Consider the following 18,087-nt stretch of genomic DNA (forward strand, 5'->3'; position numbering starts at 1 on the left):
ATTGTTTACTCCCTTGCCGTATAGCAATAATAGCATTGTGGATATATCATGTGCTAGAAACTATCTTGTTTTTTTGATCCCTATTTTGTTTTAAACATCTACATATATAAATGTTTTCATATCTTTTTATAAATATGTATATACACTCCTGATTCGTAATGTTGATTGCTTTAGTGGGGTTATAATATGAAGAAGGAAAGTTTTTTTTTAACCTCCTCCTTTAGATATCTCTATATTTGGCTTGTTATAAAGCATGTGTTTGACTTTTTTTTTTATTAAGGTATCATTGATGTACAATCTTACAAACATTTCACATGTGCAACATTGTGGTTACAGCATTGACCCATATTATCAAGTCCCCCACCCCCGCCCTATTGCAGTCATTGTCCATCAGCGCAGTAAGATGCTATAGAGTTTTTGTCTAGAAATTGTATCTTATGTGTAATGTATTTTTGGAATATTTTCAGCTTTTGGAAAACTTTTGTTAACAATAATATCCCCTTGGTCCACTCTTAGCCTTTATTACATGAATATTTCCAGTTATATAACTACAAGTAATGTCAAAAAGGATACCTTCAAAAATTCCTATAGTTAGTTACTTACTTTTTTTCCTCATTTAAATCACTTTGTCTGTAATGTAAAACTACTATATTTTTCCAGAAAGCGTTACAGCTAGTTAATTCTTAGGTTCTATCTATTCCTCCGAAGTTTTGTTTTCTGGTCTCATTTTCTCCCTACGTTATATTTCTGCCCAAATTCAATTTAATCACTGTTACATACATACATGAGGTTACAGAAGAATATTATATATTCAATGAAATGCATTACTAGGTGGCTTGCAAAGATAATTTATAATCCAGTTGGAAAGTACTGTGTGTGCTTACTAACAAGTGAATATTTAAGTGAACAGTTTAGATAATAAGTGTTATGGAAATTTGTCTTACGTTTTGATGTCTATTCATGAAATAAATAATTGTGCTTTTTAATAATTTAGAATTACTGTGTGTTTTCTGTGAAAGACTTCATATAATCTGGTATAAGGACTTGCCCTTCCATTTTATAATTGAAGTATGTTACTGGTTAATGTTACAATTCAAAACACTTGTATAAAGAAGAGAATTTTAAGTGTTTTATAAGGGAAACTAATAAAGCCTGAAGTTTATGCTAAAGTAGAAGAGGTGCCTCATCTTTACAATCCTCATTTGGTATAGAGAAAACACTATTTCTCAATTTACAAAACAGTTTTATCTAGGTAGAATATTACACCCTTTGAAGAAAGATTTTATTTTGAAATAATTACTGGTTCATGGGACATTGCCAAGAAATAATACAGGAGTTTTTATGCACTCTTCATTCAGCCTCCTTCAGTGTTAACTAACTTCTTGCATAACAGTATCAAAACCAGGAACTTGACATTGGTACCATTATGGAGCTTAGATTTTGCCGTTATATATGATTCTATCTATGTATGTGTGTTTGTCTTCTGCAGTTTTATCACATGTAGCTTAGTGTAACCACCACCACAACTAAAATAGTGAACCAAAGCCTACAGTGTGCCACTCCTATATAGTCACACCCATCCCGTCCCTCTCCATCCTGTGGTACCTAATCAGTTCTCCAGTTCTGTAATTACACTATTTCACAAATGTCATATAAATGAAATCATGCAGTATCCTTTTGAGATTGATTTTTTCACTTAGTATAATTTTCTTGAGGTATATCCAAGTTGTTTCATCTATCAATAGTGTGATTCTTTTTATTGCTAGATAGTATTCCATAGCATGGTGTATCATAGTTTAACCTGAAGGACATTTGAATGATTTCCAGTTTGGGGCTATTACAAATCTGCTGTGAACATTCGTGTAAGTTTGTGTGTGATCATTGTAATTTCTTTGGATTATGTGCTAAAAGTGCAACTACTGGGTTATATGGCTCATTCATTTTTCTTTTTTGTTGGAATAAAGTTGATAAACAATATTATATTGGTTTCAGTTGTACAACATAGTGACTCAGTAATTACATACATTACTAGATGCTTGCCAGGATAATTGTAGTTACTCCATTACCATACTAAGATAGTACAATATTATGGTTATATTCTCTTATATTTCCATTCCTGTAACTTATTTTATAATTTGCAGTTTGTACCTCTTTATCCCCCCTTTTCAACCGTCACCCCAGCCCCCTAGTTCATCCATTTTTTGTTTATAAAGGAACCACAGAACTGTTTTCCAGAGCAGCTCTGATTTTACATTCTTACTTGCAATGTATGAAAGTTCAGTTTCTCTGCATCTTCACCCAGCATTTGGTGTTACCACTGTTTTTTATTTAACCTTATAGGTGTACAATAACTTGTTGGGGGGCTTTGTATGTCTTAGTAATAAGGGCTTTTCTATTAACAGAAACTAGCAACTGAGGTTAAAAGTCAGGATCCTGTGTTCATAAAAATATGTATGGCAAGCACAGGTACCAGTGGTGTTTAATATCTAAATTTTCTATGAAGAGCACTAAGTTCATATGTTTTCTCTTCATAGGTTCGACTGAGTGAAACAGACTTCAAAGTTATGGCACGAGATGAGTTAATTCTAAGGTAAAATGTTCTATACTATAATGTTTATCTTTATGTCAGGTATTGTTTTGTTTTTAACGTTAATAGACTCTTCAGATCATTAAATGTACTTTTTGAACATATTTCCTGTGGTCGGTTTCTCTGTTACATAAACACTGAGGAAACCACAGCACTTCAAAGAACTAAAGCACTAGCCTGGTAACTTGTATAGATTACATGAGTTTTTTCTTGCAGAGGATAGATACTCAGAATTTTAACTTGAAACACCTTTGTGCTTCATGTGTATGAGTTTCTTTGGGGAAAGACCTTGATTCAGGACGCTTTCAGTTTAACAAATATAAAGGCCTATTTTCATGTATTTTTTTCCTTTTCTGTTTAACATGGGAAAAGTTGTTGTCCTAATGGATACACTTCTAATTATGGAAAAAAGACATTATTTACTAATGAGGCAAAGTCACTCTTTCTCATAACTGAACTTCGTCCGCTTATTTAACCTTATATCCTTCATTTTCTCATCTGCAAGTTAAAGCTGGATTAAATTACTTTTAAAGATTACATCCAGCTCTGAATTTCTGCGGTTATCTTAGGTGACACAAAAGCAGATCGTCAAGTGCAGTGTTATATTTTTTAAATGTAAGAAATCAGAAAATGGGATCCACGTGTGTTTTGTGTTTTAGGACTTACATGTATTCCTTCTACATTTTATTCGGTAAGATTTTTTAAATGCTAAATAACTTTTAGATAAAAACAAAACAGTATTTTTCAGGGCAACCTTTACAAGATCATTGAACGTTTTTCTCTAGAAATTTCAAGGATATTTACTTAGATTAGGTAAATTTAGCAGGCTGGAAGTGGGGGAGAGAAAAGATGTTTTGTAAAATAGGGAGGCACAGATAACGCATTTCATTCTTTCCTAATGTTTGATCATTTCCCACCCTCCTCCTGTTTTGCTACTCTAATGTAGCAAAGACACTCTGTCTTTCTTTGCCATAGTCTTATGCATAGGACAGTTTTTCCATTGCATACCTTTATTTTCCTGCACATGAAATTTAAGTCCTTAGTATTCTGAAACACTTCTGTCCTCCTGCTGAGGTTAGACACTCAGCAAGATACACTTTGCCTGTGATATAGTACCGTTCACATGTTGGTGTTTTCTTTCTCTGATAAGGGGCACGCCTTGCCTTTTTGCCTTTCTTACTAATAATTCTTCTAGCTGGTATGTGCAATATTTTTCTTGATTTAACTGAAGGGGATCAGTACTATTATCTTAATTTAAAAATCAGCAATTTTTTATATTAAGTTACCTTTAAGGTTTTTATGTCATAAGTAATTTATTTTCTTGAGGTCAGTTTAACTTCTTTAGGGAAATCTCATTTATGATTTGTAAGTTGAGTTTTTTTTTTTCCATTATTTCTCAGTGGTTTTAAATCAACTGCTACTTATTTAGTCTGTTTTCTGTCATCTTGTTAAAGGATGTCTTGGTTGAACTTTTTATACTTTCTGTTCCTGTAAAGTAAATAGTATTCATGTAGCCTCTACAGAAGATCTTTATCCCCAAACGTTGAATGAACTCCTCCTGTTTGTGTTGTAGATCTTACTTAGGGGCCATGAAAAATAAGCTTACCCTTGGCTGAGCGCAGTACATTTTATGTAGGTCGATTGACTTGATACTATGAAATATTTTTTGTTCAGTATGTTGCAATATTAATAAATTTCATAGCAAACCTGCCGAAGTTTTTAAGGTTTTATAAACAGATTCTCTAAATTAAGTTTTGACAGCTGTAACTGAAGAGCATCTTGAAAACAGCTCTTTAGTAAGCAAGACAGCAGTCATCTGGGGCAAGTTACTCTTCAATAGTAGTTGATTAAACAGGACTGGGGAAAAGTTTTGTTACTTATCTGCAATAATTACAAAGAGCAGATAATATAATCTGTATTTTGAAGGTAGAGAAATACAAGGAAGAAAGGTTTCTTCATCCTGTGATAACATACAGCATTTATGCGAATTATTTCTGCGAATTAGGTATGGTTTAAAAGGAGTCTTGAAAATACTATATTCTCTTACCCCCTTTTTTTCCCATGCAAAATAAAAACTACTTTGAGAGAGTCACATGGTGTTTTCATAGAATAGCCAAGATAAAGAACCTGTGCTCCCTTGTAACTAGGCACATTTCTTATATGCCTTTTGTTTGAGGTAGACAGCTTACCTGAAAGTAGTTTTTTACTCAGTTTCTATAATCCAGGCAGCATGCTAAGCATCAATGATAAGAAGTTCTGTAAGGTACATGATCTGACTCAGAGGAGCACGCTTGGTATAGTCTCTGCAGACAACACTTTTCTCTGTATTTCCTTTTACCTAGTTCCTATAAGGAAAGAAGGAATAATGAAGGGACTGCTTTTTTTATTGGTTAAACTCAATGTATGATTATCTCAAAATGGCAGAGAACTTAAAAATCATGCAGTGGAATTCTCAGTATCACTTAAATTTGGAAGTTTATGGTGTGATTTTTTAGTGTATTTAAATAAACCAATTTCAGTATAACAACTAATACATGGATTTATTTTTATACTAGATGGAAACAATATGAAGCCTATGTCCAAGCTTTGGAGGGCAAGTACACAGATCTGAACTGTAAGTTTGAATTTTAGCTTCCAAAAGACCATATGAATATCTCCTTTTACATTGTTGGTGTAGATTCTAGATAACTGGCTTTACTAAGCGAATGTGATTTTTATGCAAGCATTGTAAAGAACCACATCCAGGCACTGTACTGGGTACTAGGAAGTAGAAAGATGAATGAGACATGGTCTCTTTTCTTGAGGAATTGCTAGTCATTGGGGGAAAATGGCATACTATTTCATATAATAGCAGGACTGTTTTAACAGAATTACGTACAGAGTTCTGAGAGAGAGATGGAGAAATTCAGAAGTGCTTGAAACTTCTTTTGATCTGTCCCTAACGCCTTCCACAGGGGAATTTGAAGTGAAGCATGAGTTACTTGTCTAGAAGAAACTTAGGCAGAAGCAACCAGTAATACATTTGTGAGAGCTTAAATTCTAATATATATAGCCATATATTTACAGATTTCTCAAATCTGCTAAAAATAATACCAACAAAGATTAGTTTCAAACTATTTTAGTCTTTGTCACTTTTCACTGAGTTAGGATGACGAACTATTTGTGAATATAAAAACCAGCATAGGTTTCTACGTCTGAAGGCTTAAATTCTTGAAATTTCTGCTATTCTGTAACCATATTATAATGCATAGATGTTACGATCATTTTGAGTGCTTTAAGTAATAACTATCCACTGTTGGCATATTTATGTTGAATAGGTTAAAGATAACACTGATTTGTAAATACTACATATATTGCAAACAAATGCAAATAATGAAGTTTTCTGTGTTCTCTTGGGAACAGGTGAGACTATAATAATTCCATGTAATATTAGGTGGTTATGGACGGCTGTAATACCGCTACATCCTAAAAGAACACTTCAATCAGGAACAAATTTTATTATAAAATATAGAAATATTCAGGATTGAAACTGGAAATAAGATGAATTTTTTTACCCTGGTTTTTATTATCCTTGACAAAAGATAATCAGAACTTTCTTTTGGATGGTTCTGTTTGATTTTGAAATGACATGAATGTTTTGGAATTCTTTTTCTTTTAATCAGCTAATGATGTGACTGGCTTAAGGGAGTCTGAAGAAAAACTAAAGCAACAGCAGCAGGAGTCTGCACGCAGGGAAAACATCCTTGTAATGCGACTAGCAACGAAGGAGCAAGAGATGCAGGAGTGTACCGTAAGTATTTCAAATGTTTTAGGTTTTAAAAAAAAATTTTTAATTGAAATATGGTTGACAGTTTATTAGTTTCAGGTGTACCACATAGTAATTTGAAATTACTAATGCAAAAAAATGCTCCATGATAAGTGTAGTTACCATCTGTCACCATACCAAATTACTAACAATTCTACTGACTATTCCCTATGCTGTACCTTTCATCCCTGTGACATACTTAATGTTACAACTGGAAGTTTGTACCTCTTGATCCCCCTCACCTATTGCTCATCTTCCCACCCCCTCTCCCTTGTGGCAGCTCGCTACCAGTTCACTGTATATGTGAGTCTTTTCATGATTTTTTGTGCATTTGTTTTGTTTTTTAGATAACACATATGTGAAATCATACAGTGTGTTTTTAACTTATTTCACTTAGCTCTACATCCATCTATGTTGTCACAAATGGCAAGATTTCCTTTTTATGGCTTAGTAATAGTCCATTTTATACCATCTCTTCTTTATCCATTCATTTACACTAGACACATAAGGTGCTTCTATGTCTTGGCTATTGTCAGTAATGATGCAGTGAACCTAGGGGTGCATATATCTTTTCTAAATAGTGTTTTTATTTTCTTTGCTTAAGTTCCCGGAAATGGGATTATTAGATCACATCGTATTTATATCTTTAATTTTTTGAGGAACCTCCATACTGTTCCATGGAGGCTGTACCAGTTTACATTCCTACCAGCAGTTCATGAGGGTTCCCTTTACTCTACATCCTCACTGACACTTGTTATTTAAGTCTTAAGGGAGTGGGTTTTAGTCTGCATTATTACATGTATTAACTGGTACTAAGCTAATTGTACATACTTAACAGTAATTATAAATGCCCATTTTGTTAAGCTGTATATATGCTAAATGCAAGGTTTTCATAGTGATAGTGTCTTACGATTGGATTTAAAATGTATTTTATGGCCTAGAAGTCAGAAGTTTTAAGTTACTCTCTGAAACCTCCATGATTTATGAGCATTAGTATATTGATTTGGATATTTTTAAGTAGTTTGATACTTGTGGGGATATAAGGAGCATCTCTTTACTAAGCAAGCTGTTTGATTAGTTTCTCTTCTGCTCTCTACTCCACTGTACATAAAACTTTTTTCTTAGTACCAGTAACTTCAACCATGTCTCCTTTTCAATTGGTACAGCTTTCAGTGAAGTATTTGTCATGTCTCCATAGTTCTAAAATTGAGTGACATACTTGATTAGGTTTTGTTGAATTTAGATTGTTTTATGCTGTCTTGACAGTTGGCCATTTATTTTTATTTAGTTTTTGTGTATATAAGTTATAAAATAGAGGCAGCTCTATCCCTGTTGTTTCTAACTTTAAAATTTGAAGTTTAATTCCTGTGTGTACTTTGCATTCATTTGATACATACTTATTAAAATCTTATGTATAAGGCAATATTGTGGTATGTAAACTCTAATAATATATAGGGTATGGTCCTGTTACTGTTTCTTTCTCACCCATAAAATGTTTTTTAAGGCTCAGTCACCATCCTTCTACTTTCTGTGCACATTGTTCACATGTCCACAAATGTCTCCAATCTCTTTTCCTTCACTTTTTCAAAATGACCTCTTCATCTGTTACTTTGTTAAAGGAAGAGTAGCCTCTGTCATTTTCTCGACCTTCTGAACACTTTTTCTCCTTTTGTTTTTACCAGTTCAGTTTCCATCTTAACTACCACTGATATTTTTCTCTGAGTTCACTAATGAATTACAAATTTGTCAGTACTCAGATGCCTTCATTTTCTGTATTTCAGGTACTGATCATCTCCACCTTTCACCATTTTTTTACCTGGACTCTACGAAATCTCACCAATAATTTGAATATAATTTTTTATTTCTTTTCTATGTAATACCCATCTCACCACCCCTCCAAGAAAATTTTTTTCCCCTATGATTTTCATATATAATGGAGTGGGCACTGCTATTCAAGCACCCAGTCTCAAAACCATATAATTCTTTCCTCTTTTTTCTGATACTCAGGATTCCAGATTCTACCATTAACTCAATTAATAGTTTTATGTCTCCCTCTTTCCATGGCATGTGTTAGATGCTTAACACATGCAAAGATGAATCTTAACCTACAAAGTGTTAACACCTTGTCAATCGAGTGTGAACTGATGGTGCTTATGGTAGTATTTCATAACACCAGTGTGTCTTGAATTCTTTCTTTTGAGCCCTACTCTTGGCATCCCAGTTCAGGTACATCTTAGCACATGCCTCCACAGTGTGTGGTATTGACTCACCTCTGTGATTCTCCAGCTACCCTATGTACACTGGCAATTTTTGAGCTTACCATGCCTGATCAAAGCCTTTGGTGATAACCTCATCACCCTTTTGTTTTCTCAACTAGATTTTAAGATTATTTCAGTTAGAACCTAGTCTTTCCAACCACATTTTATGCAGCTTTTCCTTGCTGAGGCTAGCTCAACAACTCATTGTTCTTTGAGTTAGAATACAGAGTGGGGTTTTGCAGAAATGGCAGCAAGAGCCAAAGACAAGGAAAGGGCAAGATGATGTATGTGTTGCAGATGAAGGCAGTTCACTTTGTAAATCTAAGTAGTCACTGTTGGAGAGGCGGTGTTTCCTTTCATGAGAGCAGCACGTGGTATCTGCTGTATGACATGCTTTATTCCTATTAAATCATCTTATCAGCTGGTCTTACATTGAATAAGCAGTTGTACTTTTGTGTTTAAAATGAGTTACTTTTAAAAATCTCCCTAAGCTAAATAGTTTTATTTATATAATGAAATGGTAATTAAATATATTCCTAATCTACTTAGCATATATATGTATCTTTTGCTGACTTTATGGTAGAAAATAGCTGCTTATGAAGTGTTGGCTTTAATCCTGTTTAAGCCTTAGTGTGGAGCAGGATTTTGAACCAGACCTAGCTTGGGTATGAAGATAGTGCTGCATTTAATGCTAATAAACTGTATTTCATATTTTAGAAATGTATTTTTAGTGTGCTAGTAGATAATACAACTGAAGTTGAAATTGAAGGTTTCATATGTAAGTAAAGGGGTTCTGGTATGGTGGGAAAGCCCTCAGCTGGGAGTCAGGCAACTTGAGAACTAGAATTCTAGTCCCAGGTCTGGCACTGAATTAACCTGTATCCTTGGACAGTTACCTTATTTAATCTCTCAAATATAAGCAGTTTGGACTGAGTTAATCACCTTCCAGCTTTATTATTCTGTGATTCAGATGTATTCAGAAAGGAAACTGAGTATGTACTTTATTTTGGCCTAAGGTGCTATTTAGAAAGCTGTGATGCCAGCTTGTAAATATAAGTACTATATATTTTTAAGTTTAGAAATGCAGATAATGTGTTTTAAATTGTAATCTTATGGACAACTTGTACATGAAATAATTTCCATAGGCACAAATTTCAAAGAGTAAACCACTGTACTCTTAATATATTTTAAATTGGCTTTTTTCCAGTGGGTGCCAGCAGTTTTAGTAACTATAACATTGAAGATTTTCATACTGTTTTGGTTGTAAAGAAGTAGCCTCTTTATTTAAATGTTCCAAATATGGAAATGTAATCAGATGGCCTGAATTTCTATATGGGTAATCTTTTGTTTATAATTTGTACTTTATTTCTAGAGGAATTTAAGATCAAAGGGGGAGGGTCCTAATAATCAAGTAAATGAATGAAAGGGATTTTACCCTACCTTTTATGTATGTTTCCTTTGATTAAGTGGTAATTGTTTCTTTTGCTTTGCACAGACTCAAATCCAGTACCTCAAGCAAGTCCAGCAGCCTAGTGTTGCCCAACTGAGATCAACAATGGTAGACCCAGCGATCAACTTGTTTTTCCTAAAAATGAAAGGTGAACTGGAACAGACTAAAGACAAACTGGAACAAGCCCAAAATGAACTGAGTGCCTGGAAGTTTACGCCTGATAGGTAAACAAATCATACTCCCCAGTCAAGACTTCCCTGACAGTCCCACTACGAGAAAGCTGTGGTGGGACAGCCAAGTACTCGTTTCCACACCAAGACTCAGACTTTTTGAGCCAAAAAAAGCCACATTCTTATACTATCCAGCTTGTAATGGTTAATGTAAAACTTACCAGATGAACCTTGTGTTTCAGCTTTTTTCTCTTCCCCTTCCCCTTGCTTCAGAGGCCTGATGGCGTCGGACTATTCCGAAGAAGTGGCCACCTCCGAAAAATTCCCCTTCTAGAACATGTAGACACTTGAGAAGTGTTTCTGTTGAAGAAAATAGAGGGAGAAACAGAAGTCTTAAGTCTGTGGCACACTGTGTCTTCAGACAGTTTGGAGGAATGAAAACCTAGAGATTTAAAATCATGAATTGAACATGTAAAATTCCAGTAAAATGTAAAAATGGAATATGCATCGCTCTTAACCATGAGCATAGTGACTTAGAGACACTGTATATCAGTTTTGCCAATAAGACTGTGGATTTCATGATTGTTGAACTTCTGGGTCAAAACTCGAGGTGAATTTTGCCTACAAAGGTTTTATTTGCTGAGAACCAACTCAATAGTCATGAGAGGATCAAATAATAGATGTCAGTACAAGTAGTTCATATATTTACAACCATTTAGTTTGGGGCTCTATATTACTTGATTGAAGCCTAAATCAATGTGGTTTTAATCAATGGTTTGTTCTTTGAATGGTTGCTAATGCTGTAGAGAATCTTATTGAGGACTGTACAAACATAAAGGTGTGGTATCAAACTTCAGGTTGAAACTGTTTGAAGCATTATAAACATTCATTTCACAACTAGATTGTATAAGGATATTAGCTATGATGAGACTTACTGCGTTTTTTTCAGTAGTGAAATTTATTAATTCCCCATTCCATTCAACAGGCACATGTTGAAAGAGCATTGTTGGTGTTAATGGGGGAATGTGTTTCCTTCATTGTATTTGGGCCTTTTGTATTGCACTCTTGATATTAAATTAAATGTGCCTTGCAATAGTTGTTTTTTTTTTTTTAAGTTCAAGGAATACTATGATGATTTTGTTGTACTTTTATTATTTTAATTTTGGGGGGTTATGGAGAGCAGATTGATTTTGGAAAAACTGTTGCTGTGCTCTTCAAAGTGAAGGAAAAGGCTCCGTCTCATTTTTAAAAGACCTACTTTTTTCCAGCTGGTATCATAAAAGACAAGGAGACCTGACACTTGTTACTTTTTGACACCTTGTCCCAGGATATTGCAGTAGAAATGAATGTGGGACAGCTTCACAGGTTGCCTGCCTGAAGATCGGGGAAATAATGTATGGGAACTGTGGGCTGGCTTCAGGGAGAAATTTTGTGACTTAAAAAAAAGGTATAGTCATCATTTCTAGCAAATTCATTTGCTCATTTAGATAAATGAGGCATTATTTTCTTCATGCTTTCATCCAATCCTGGAGGTGAATTTTTTTCGTCAGATCATTCTAAAAGTCACCAATTCGAATTTTCACTTGGTGATAATGGAATCTAAGATGAGTGGAAGATAAATGTTCCAGATTGTCCCAGCGTTTAAGTGCAGTTTTAACAAGGGTGACTTAAGTTCTCTTAATCATTCAAATCAATTGTAAGTATCTTGTATGTTTGTGCTTTAGGGAATTGATTGTGGGGCAGAGGGTGGGTTGAAGAAGTGATTTGTGTGACTTTACAGCAAGAAATTTGCTTCTAAAATTCTATTTGTGGGGTTTGGAGGGTAAGTAACCAAATGTTTGAAATTAGCTTATTGTGCCTGCATTAAGGCTTTTGTATATACTTATGCCATTTAAGATCACAAAGAAATGGCATGTGTTTAGTAGGTCAGGAAAAAAATTCATAAAGTGTAATATTAACATGTACTCACATTTAACCAGCATCTTTGCCACTTAGCCAACAGTCACTTAGAGGTCTATGGAATTTTCTTATTGTTAAAAAAATAATAAAATAATATGTGCTTATGTATAAAACTGAAACAGCATGAAAAAAGGTGGAGAGTCACTCCTGGATGTGACCTTGCCATTCCCCATTCTGTTCTCCAGAAGCAGTTAATTCTCAGGTATCATGAAGATAATAATATGCATATACAGTCATGTTACATATATATATTGGTTTTAAACCAGTGTGAACGTGCACACAAGATGTTCTGCAGTTGGGCCCCCTCCCCTTTTTTTATTAACTATCCCTTGGGCACCTCCCCATTTTTTAGTATACTTAATTCTTTTTTAATGGTTACATAATTTTTCCATTGTATTAATGATTCATAATTTTAATCACCTATAAGTGAATTTTTATTCTGTAAAAAAAAATTAGGTTGTAAACCAGATTATACCAGGTACTATAAATACATAATTACTTTGAAACAAATAGTGCTCAATCAGTACTCTGTCTGGAGTAACTCAAATAGGGTTATGGGTTTACTTTGTTTTTTATTTTTTACTTTGCTATTCTGTTTTAATTGTGAGAGAGAACAATTCCCTGAATTATCTTGACCACTTTAGGTAAGATATTTCATGTGTGATCATGCACATTATATTTTAGAGTATGTAGTAGGGATATATTTCAGTATTTTGACAGTTCTCAGTTTGCATTTAATCATTTAGGTAGTTTGTACACCTTTCCAAAATACCCGTGACTCCCCTTTGATAACAAAGCAATGCATAGTGTCTGTTCTTTGTTATAAATCCTTCTCTTGATCTATAATCTATGTTTTTATTTGTGGGTCATTTGATTTTAGGGAATGGGTTTGAATTTTTTTTTTGTAATTAAAAATTATTCCAAAGACAGTTCTTTGTAATTGCATTCTTAACCTTTTTTTGATGTGGTAAACACAACACATAGTAAAATGACAGAAAATGAAGGTGTTTAAAGAACAAGACTTGTTTTAATCACTAATTTTAGAAGAGATCATATTGTCTCAGAACAAGCATTTATAAAAAGGTATGACTTTATAAATGAAGCTTTTTATTGCATTAGAGTTTGTGGTACCTTATATAAGATTAAGTTAGGTCACAAATTACTGATTTTGCAGTCATCTGGATTTTTTTGGATTTTTATTAATAAGTTCATTAGGAGATTTACAGGTTAGTCAGGAAACATTGATACCACAGACTTAAGAAAACATGTCTGAGCATAAGCAGTGAAGTGAGAAGAGTATGTCTGACAGTGGTGCCTGTCCCTTTCTTCCTGATTTAATTAGTAAGCCCTTTTGCTCAGTGAAGACTTAAGTCTGAGGGTGCTAATGGGAAATGGGGCATCTCTGTAGCTACAGCGGGGATGAACAGAGCATCAGCCAATAAAAGTTGCCATGTAAAGAATAAAACCCTTACCAAAGGTTAATGACTGGGTTTAACCTGAAGCTGCTTTGAGTGGTAGTAGCCGAAGTTTTACCGTACCACAGATTTGTGTAAGGAACCTGAAATTACAAACTTTTGTTTGAATTAAATTAGAACAGGTGTTCATAATTAAAGAACCTTGCAACACTGAGTCGAGGAATGACGATCATTTACAAAGTGCTTCCATTTTAAAAGAGGCAAGTGAAAGCCCCACTAAAAGAAGGAAAGCAGTGTCAGCAAAAAATATTTTTAGCCAATAAGGTTCATTCTGAATATAACTAATCACAAGAATATCAGACTACGTGTCCAAGTCTCAAAGGTAATTATATACTTAAATCAGGTCCCTTTAAAAGTGATCATTTCTATTACTGCTGAAGCTAAAGAAAGGTAGTGGTTTTATTGTGACTGTTAGGGCCTTTGCATTTTGCGTCTGCTGTATACATGTAGTTTCTGTAGTATGTTGCGCTAGCACTTGGTAACTCCTTTATTGGAAGTATGCATTCCTAGTTTGGCAGATAAGTTATATATTTACATTATTTGTGTAAGTAACCCCAATCTGATTTTTGTGTCCTAAAGAAATCTTTCAATAACATGAATAAAATCTCAACCACCTATCAACATTAAAATTTTTTAAAATTGTGTCACAGTTTAAGACAGCTCGAAAGTATATATATTATATGAAGAAGTTAAATGAAGATTTGATAAGCAAATAGCCTTAGGCTGTTTTTTAAAAGCTCTTTAAAAACAATTACTGAACATGCCTCACTTAATGCAATAAACATTCTTGTGAGAACTGCCTTTAAGAGGCATCCTAATTATTGAATACTGTTCTAACAATAAATATACTCTCATTTATAGGTACTGATGTTCATATATTGTTTCCAAGGAGTGTACATTTGTGATTGATGTTTCATTTACCTTTCATGAATTTTTCTGTTCTATAAAGCCAAGTACCTTAGTGTTTTATTAATATTGTTACATCTAAGGTGTGTGTTAACTGGCTTGTTTCTATTTCAAATGATAATTTGGGATAAAAATAGGTTTCAGAATTATTAATGTAATAGAAACAAAAAGTGGCCATTTGGGTACTTTTTGTTTAGGGTTTGTTTGTTTTTGCTGCTGTATTGACAAAATAACCTAAATGCAGAAGACGGATGCGATCCAGAAAAGAAGATGGTAATGACAGGGAGGCATCTGCTGTGACATAGTTCTGTATGTTACATCTGTCACTGTAATAATTGCAAGCAAAGAAGGTAGTAGAGAGTTTGTCTTCATTTTATGATGGATGGCTCTTTCCTTTGCAGCCAAACAGGCAAAAAGTTAATGGCGAAGTGTCGAATGCTTATCCAGGAGAATCAAGAGCTTGGAAGGCAGCTGTCCCAGGGACGTATTGCACAACTTGAAGCAGAGTTGGCTTTACAGAAGAAATATAGTGAGGAGCTTAAAAGCAGTCAGGATGGTAAGGGGTTTTTTGAAAAGTTTGGTTAACTTTGCACTGGCTTTTAAAAACTGCCAGGCATGAATATTAGTGATTAGGTTTTGTACTTGCAAATCTCTGCCAATGGTTCTGTAACGTGAATGAAAGTTAAGTCAGCAAGCAAAGCCATTTAATTTTAGTGATCCCCACCCCCACTCTCCCAATTGTTAATTATGCAATTTCATAAGTTTTTGTTTTTCAGGGATGGGATTTGGTGAGAGAGAAAAGCTGTTGTGTTACCAATTTTTTAAATGTAAATCTTGGAAGTGTTTAGCTATTTCCAGTGGTTTAAAAATGAATAATTGATTATACCTGTTAAGGTCCTTTTTAGTGAATAAGATGAAGTACCTAAGTTTGCTGAGCCAAACCAAGCTTAATCGTCAGCCACCACAGGGGTTGGTGCAAGTGTAGCTGCATCTATGCTGTTTCTCCTCTGTCAGCAAGACTAAAGTAAGGAAATTATCCAAACTGAAAATTGAGAATTAGTATTTCTGACCGTTAATTGCAAAGCAGATTGGTAGTCAAGTAGTGTCTTTAAAAATTAACAGTTCAAAGTGATCATTCTTAGCTCTTACTATTTGCAAACATATAGTAGGAAATTTTGTAAAGTAGTGAAAGACTTATAGCCCCCAAAGCTTTTTTAGGATTTAATAGATGTATATTTTATCAGTTTCAAGAGTCATTTCCTCCAGTTTTTGTTCTGGAATGTGAACTAGTCTGTAGTGACAGCGTAGGCCTCTTGGAGCGTTAGAGTTGTGCACAGTTCCCTGGGAGCTAAGCCTGTTGCCCGGTGGAGACAGACCCTGGCGAGGGGTAGGAGGAGAAGGGGTCCGACCATGTGAGCCCACAGGTAGACGTCATGGGGCAGGTTTCACAGGCTGTAATCAGTTGTATATGGTTGAATGGTATTAATCAATTTGAACTTAGTTGTTTTAATACGTCTAGTTTTAGCATGTATCTCCCCCCCCACCACAGTAAACAAAACATGCTCATTCGTGCATGGCTATTCCAAGCAGCATTTTAAAATACTGTTTTGTGAATTTGTATTTGTTCACTTAAACATTTATGACTGCCTGGCTTTGTGGCAGGCACTATGATATATTTTTATATTTTGAAAGTGTATTTTAAGAGATAATAAAGTAGGTTTGACTCTCCTTTGCACAGAGCTGAATGACTTCATCATTCAACTTGACGAAGAAGTAGAGGGTATGCAGAGTACCATTCTAGTCCTTCAGCAGCAGCTGAAGGAGACGCGCCAGCAGCTGGCCCAGTACCAACAGCAGCAGTCTCAGGCCCCAGCCCCGAGTGCCAGCAGGACTGCATCTTCGGAGCCGGCAGCACAGGCAGAGGCCACAGGTAAAGACTGCAGTCGTCTGGTCAACGGACCAAGTAATGGCAGTTCCTCCCGGCAGAGGACGTCTGGGTCTGGATTTCACAGGGAGGGGGACCCAGCCGAAGATGACTTCCCTCCTTCTCCAGGGAGTGGTAATAAGGCCTCCAACAGCTCAGAGGAGAGAACTGGCAGAGGAGGTGGTAGTTACATAAACCAACTCAGTGCGGGGTATGAAAGTGTAGACTCTCCCACAGGCAGTGAGAACTCTCTCACACACCAGTCAAATGACACAGACTCCAATCATGACCCTCAAGAGGAGAAGACAGTGAGTGGGAAAGGTAACCGAACTGCGGGTTCCCGCCACATTCAGAATGGCTTGGACTCAAGTGTAAATGTACAGGGTTCAGTTTTGTAATAGTTTTTCCAGCAAATTTTTATACAGTGTCATTTAATTTGGGAGGGGAAACTGTCCAGAAAATCAACACATACTTTTGTCACAATTTGCCTTTTTTGTGGGTGTGGTTTTTTTTTTTTTTTCCTCCCCTTTCCTATTTTTTTTTTCTTTGCTTTAATACCTCTGCTACTTTGGAAATTATAACAGTTAATTACTTTGAATGTTGATAAAAGGACATTTTGTGTAGGGTCAAGTTATTTTTATATGAGTTAATGTGAAGTTGTAAATGGAAATCTTTCCTTAAATATAACACAATGATGTCTGTATAAATCCGTGTCTATCCTAGAAGCTGTGCTGTGTGAGGGCATTCTGACTCATGCTGTTGCTATACTTACGCACCATTCAGACTTGTTAGTGTAGATGTGGGTTTATGACTGCCAAGTTTGCCCAGTGCGGTAGTTTTATCACTAAAAGTTGGACTTGCTGACGGAGTCCTGTAGTAGTTTCAGTGTTAGATACAGTTTTTTCCACCATACATCTGTGCATTTTCTCTTTAGGTGACTGAATGTTTAAGAAATTTGTGTGCATAGTTACTCAGTTTTTATGAACTGTTGTATCCTGTTAATGCATATTGCTCTGTGACTCCAGTATATCTTATCTGTACTGACCAAACCTAAATAAAGATTTTTATTGTAACTCCTTTTATTAGTCGTTTTTTGTTTTTATGTGTGTTTATTTGCATTTAGTCTCATTGAATTGAGGAATTTCTGCTCAATATCCTTCAACATACCACAAAGGTGAAGCTGGAGTCCATGCTAAGTTTTGATTGTGCAACTTAATTTTTTAATAATTGATGGCTTGTTTTATAATATGATGAACTTGGAGTTTAGGATGATAAGTGTTTTTTCTGGCTTGTAAAAGTAATTGTTATATAATAATGAAAATACAGAGAAGTTTTATAAAGAAGAAAATAGTCATCTAAAGTATTTGTTAGGTTTTGATTGAAAAGCAGACATTGTGAAATGATTTCAGGTAATTAGGGCATCTGTAGTCAGTGATGAATGAAACACTGGCTGCCACTACTGATTTATACAAATAACATCTGATACTACATAGTAAAAGCTGTGTGGGGAATTTTGAGGGAGAAAATGGTTTTAAGATGTAAGACTTGGTTTG

General features: G+C 34.9%; 1 protein-coding gene across 6 annotated transcripts in view; it reads left to right on the plus strand.

Annotated features, from left to right (window-relative positions):
- The window catches only part of WTAP (WT1 associated protein), a 27,067-nt gene extending 9,456 nt beyond the window's left edge, over positions 1-17,611 (plus strand). For 5 of the 6 annotated variants that reach the window (XM_017666018.3, XM_037023760.2, XM_017666017.3 and 2 more), the window contains exons 3-8: positions 2,535-2,590; positions 5,143-5,201; positions 6,250-6,377; positions 10,146-10,324; positions 15,012-15,166; positions 16,349-17,611. In XM_017666018.3, the coding sequence (XP_017521507.2) occupies positions 2,535-2,590; positions 5,143-5,201; positions 6,250-6,377; positions 10,146-10,324; positions 15,012-15,166; positions 16,349-16,932 (1,161 nt within the window). In that variant the 3' untranslated portion in view covers positions 16,933-17,611. Of the gene's footprint in view, positions 1-2,534; positions 2,591-5,142; positions 5,202-6,249; positions 6,378-10,145; positions 10,325-10,543; positions 11,395-15,011; positions 15,167-16,348 lie in introns of those variants that run through there. The other variant, XM_073219857.1, reaches the window with a different exon arrangement.
- Positions 17,612-18,087: the final 476 nt, after the last annotated feature.

This window comes from Manis javanica, chromosome 13 (assembly GCF_040802235.1).
Source record: "Manis javanica isolate MJ-LG chromosome 13, MJ_LKY, whole genome shotgun sequence".
Classification (NCBI taxonomy): Eukaryota; Metazoa; Chordata; class Mammalia; order Pholidota; family Manidae; genus Manis; species Manis javanica.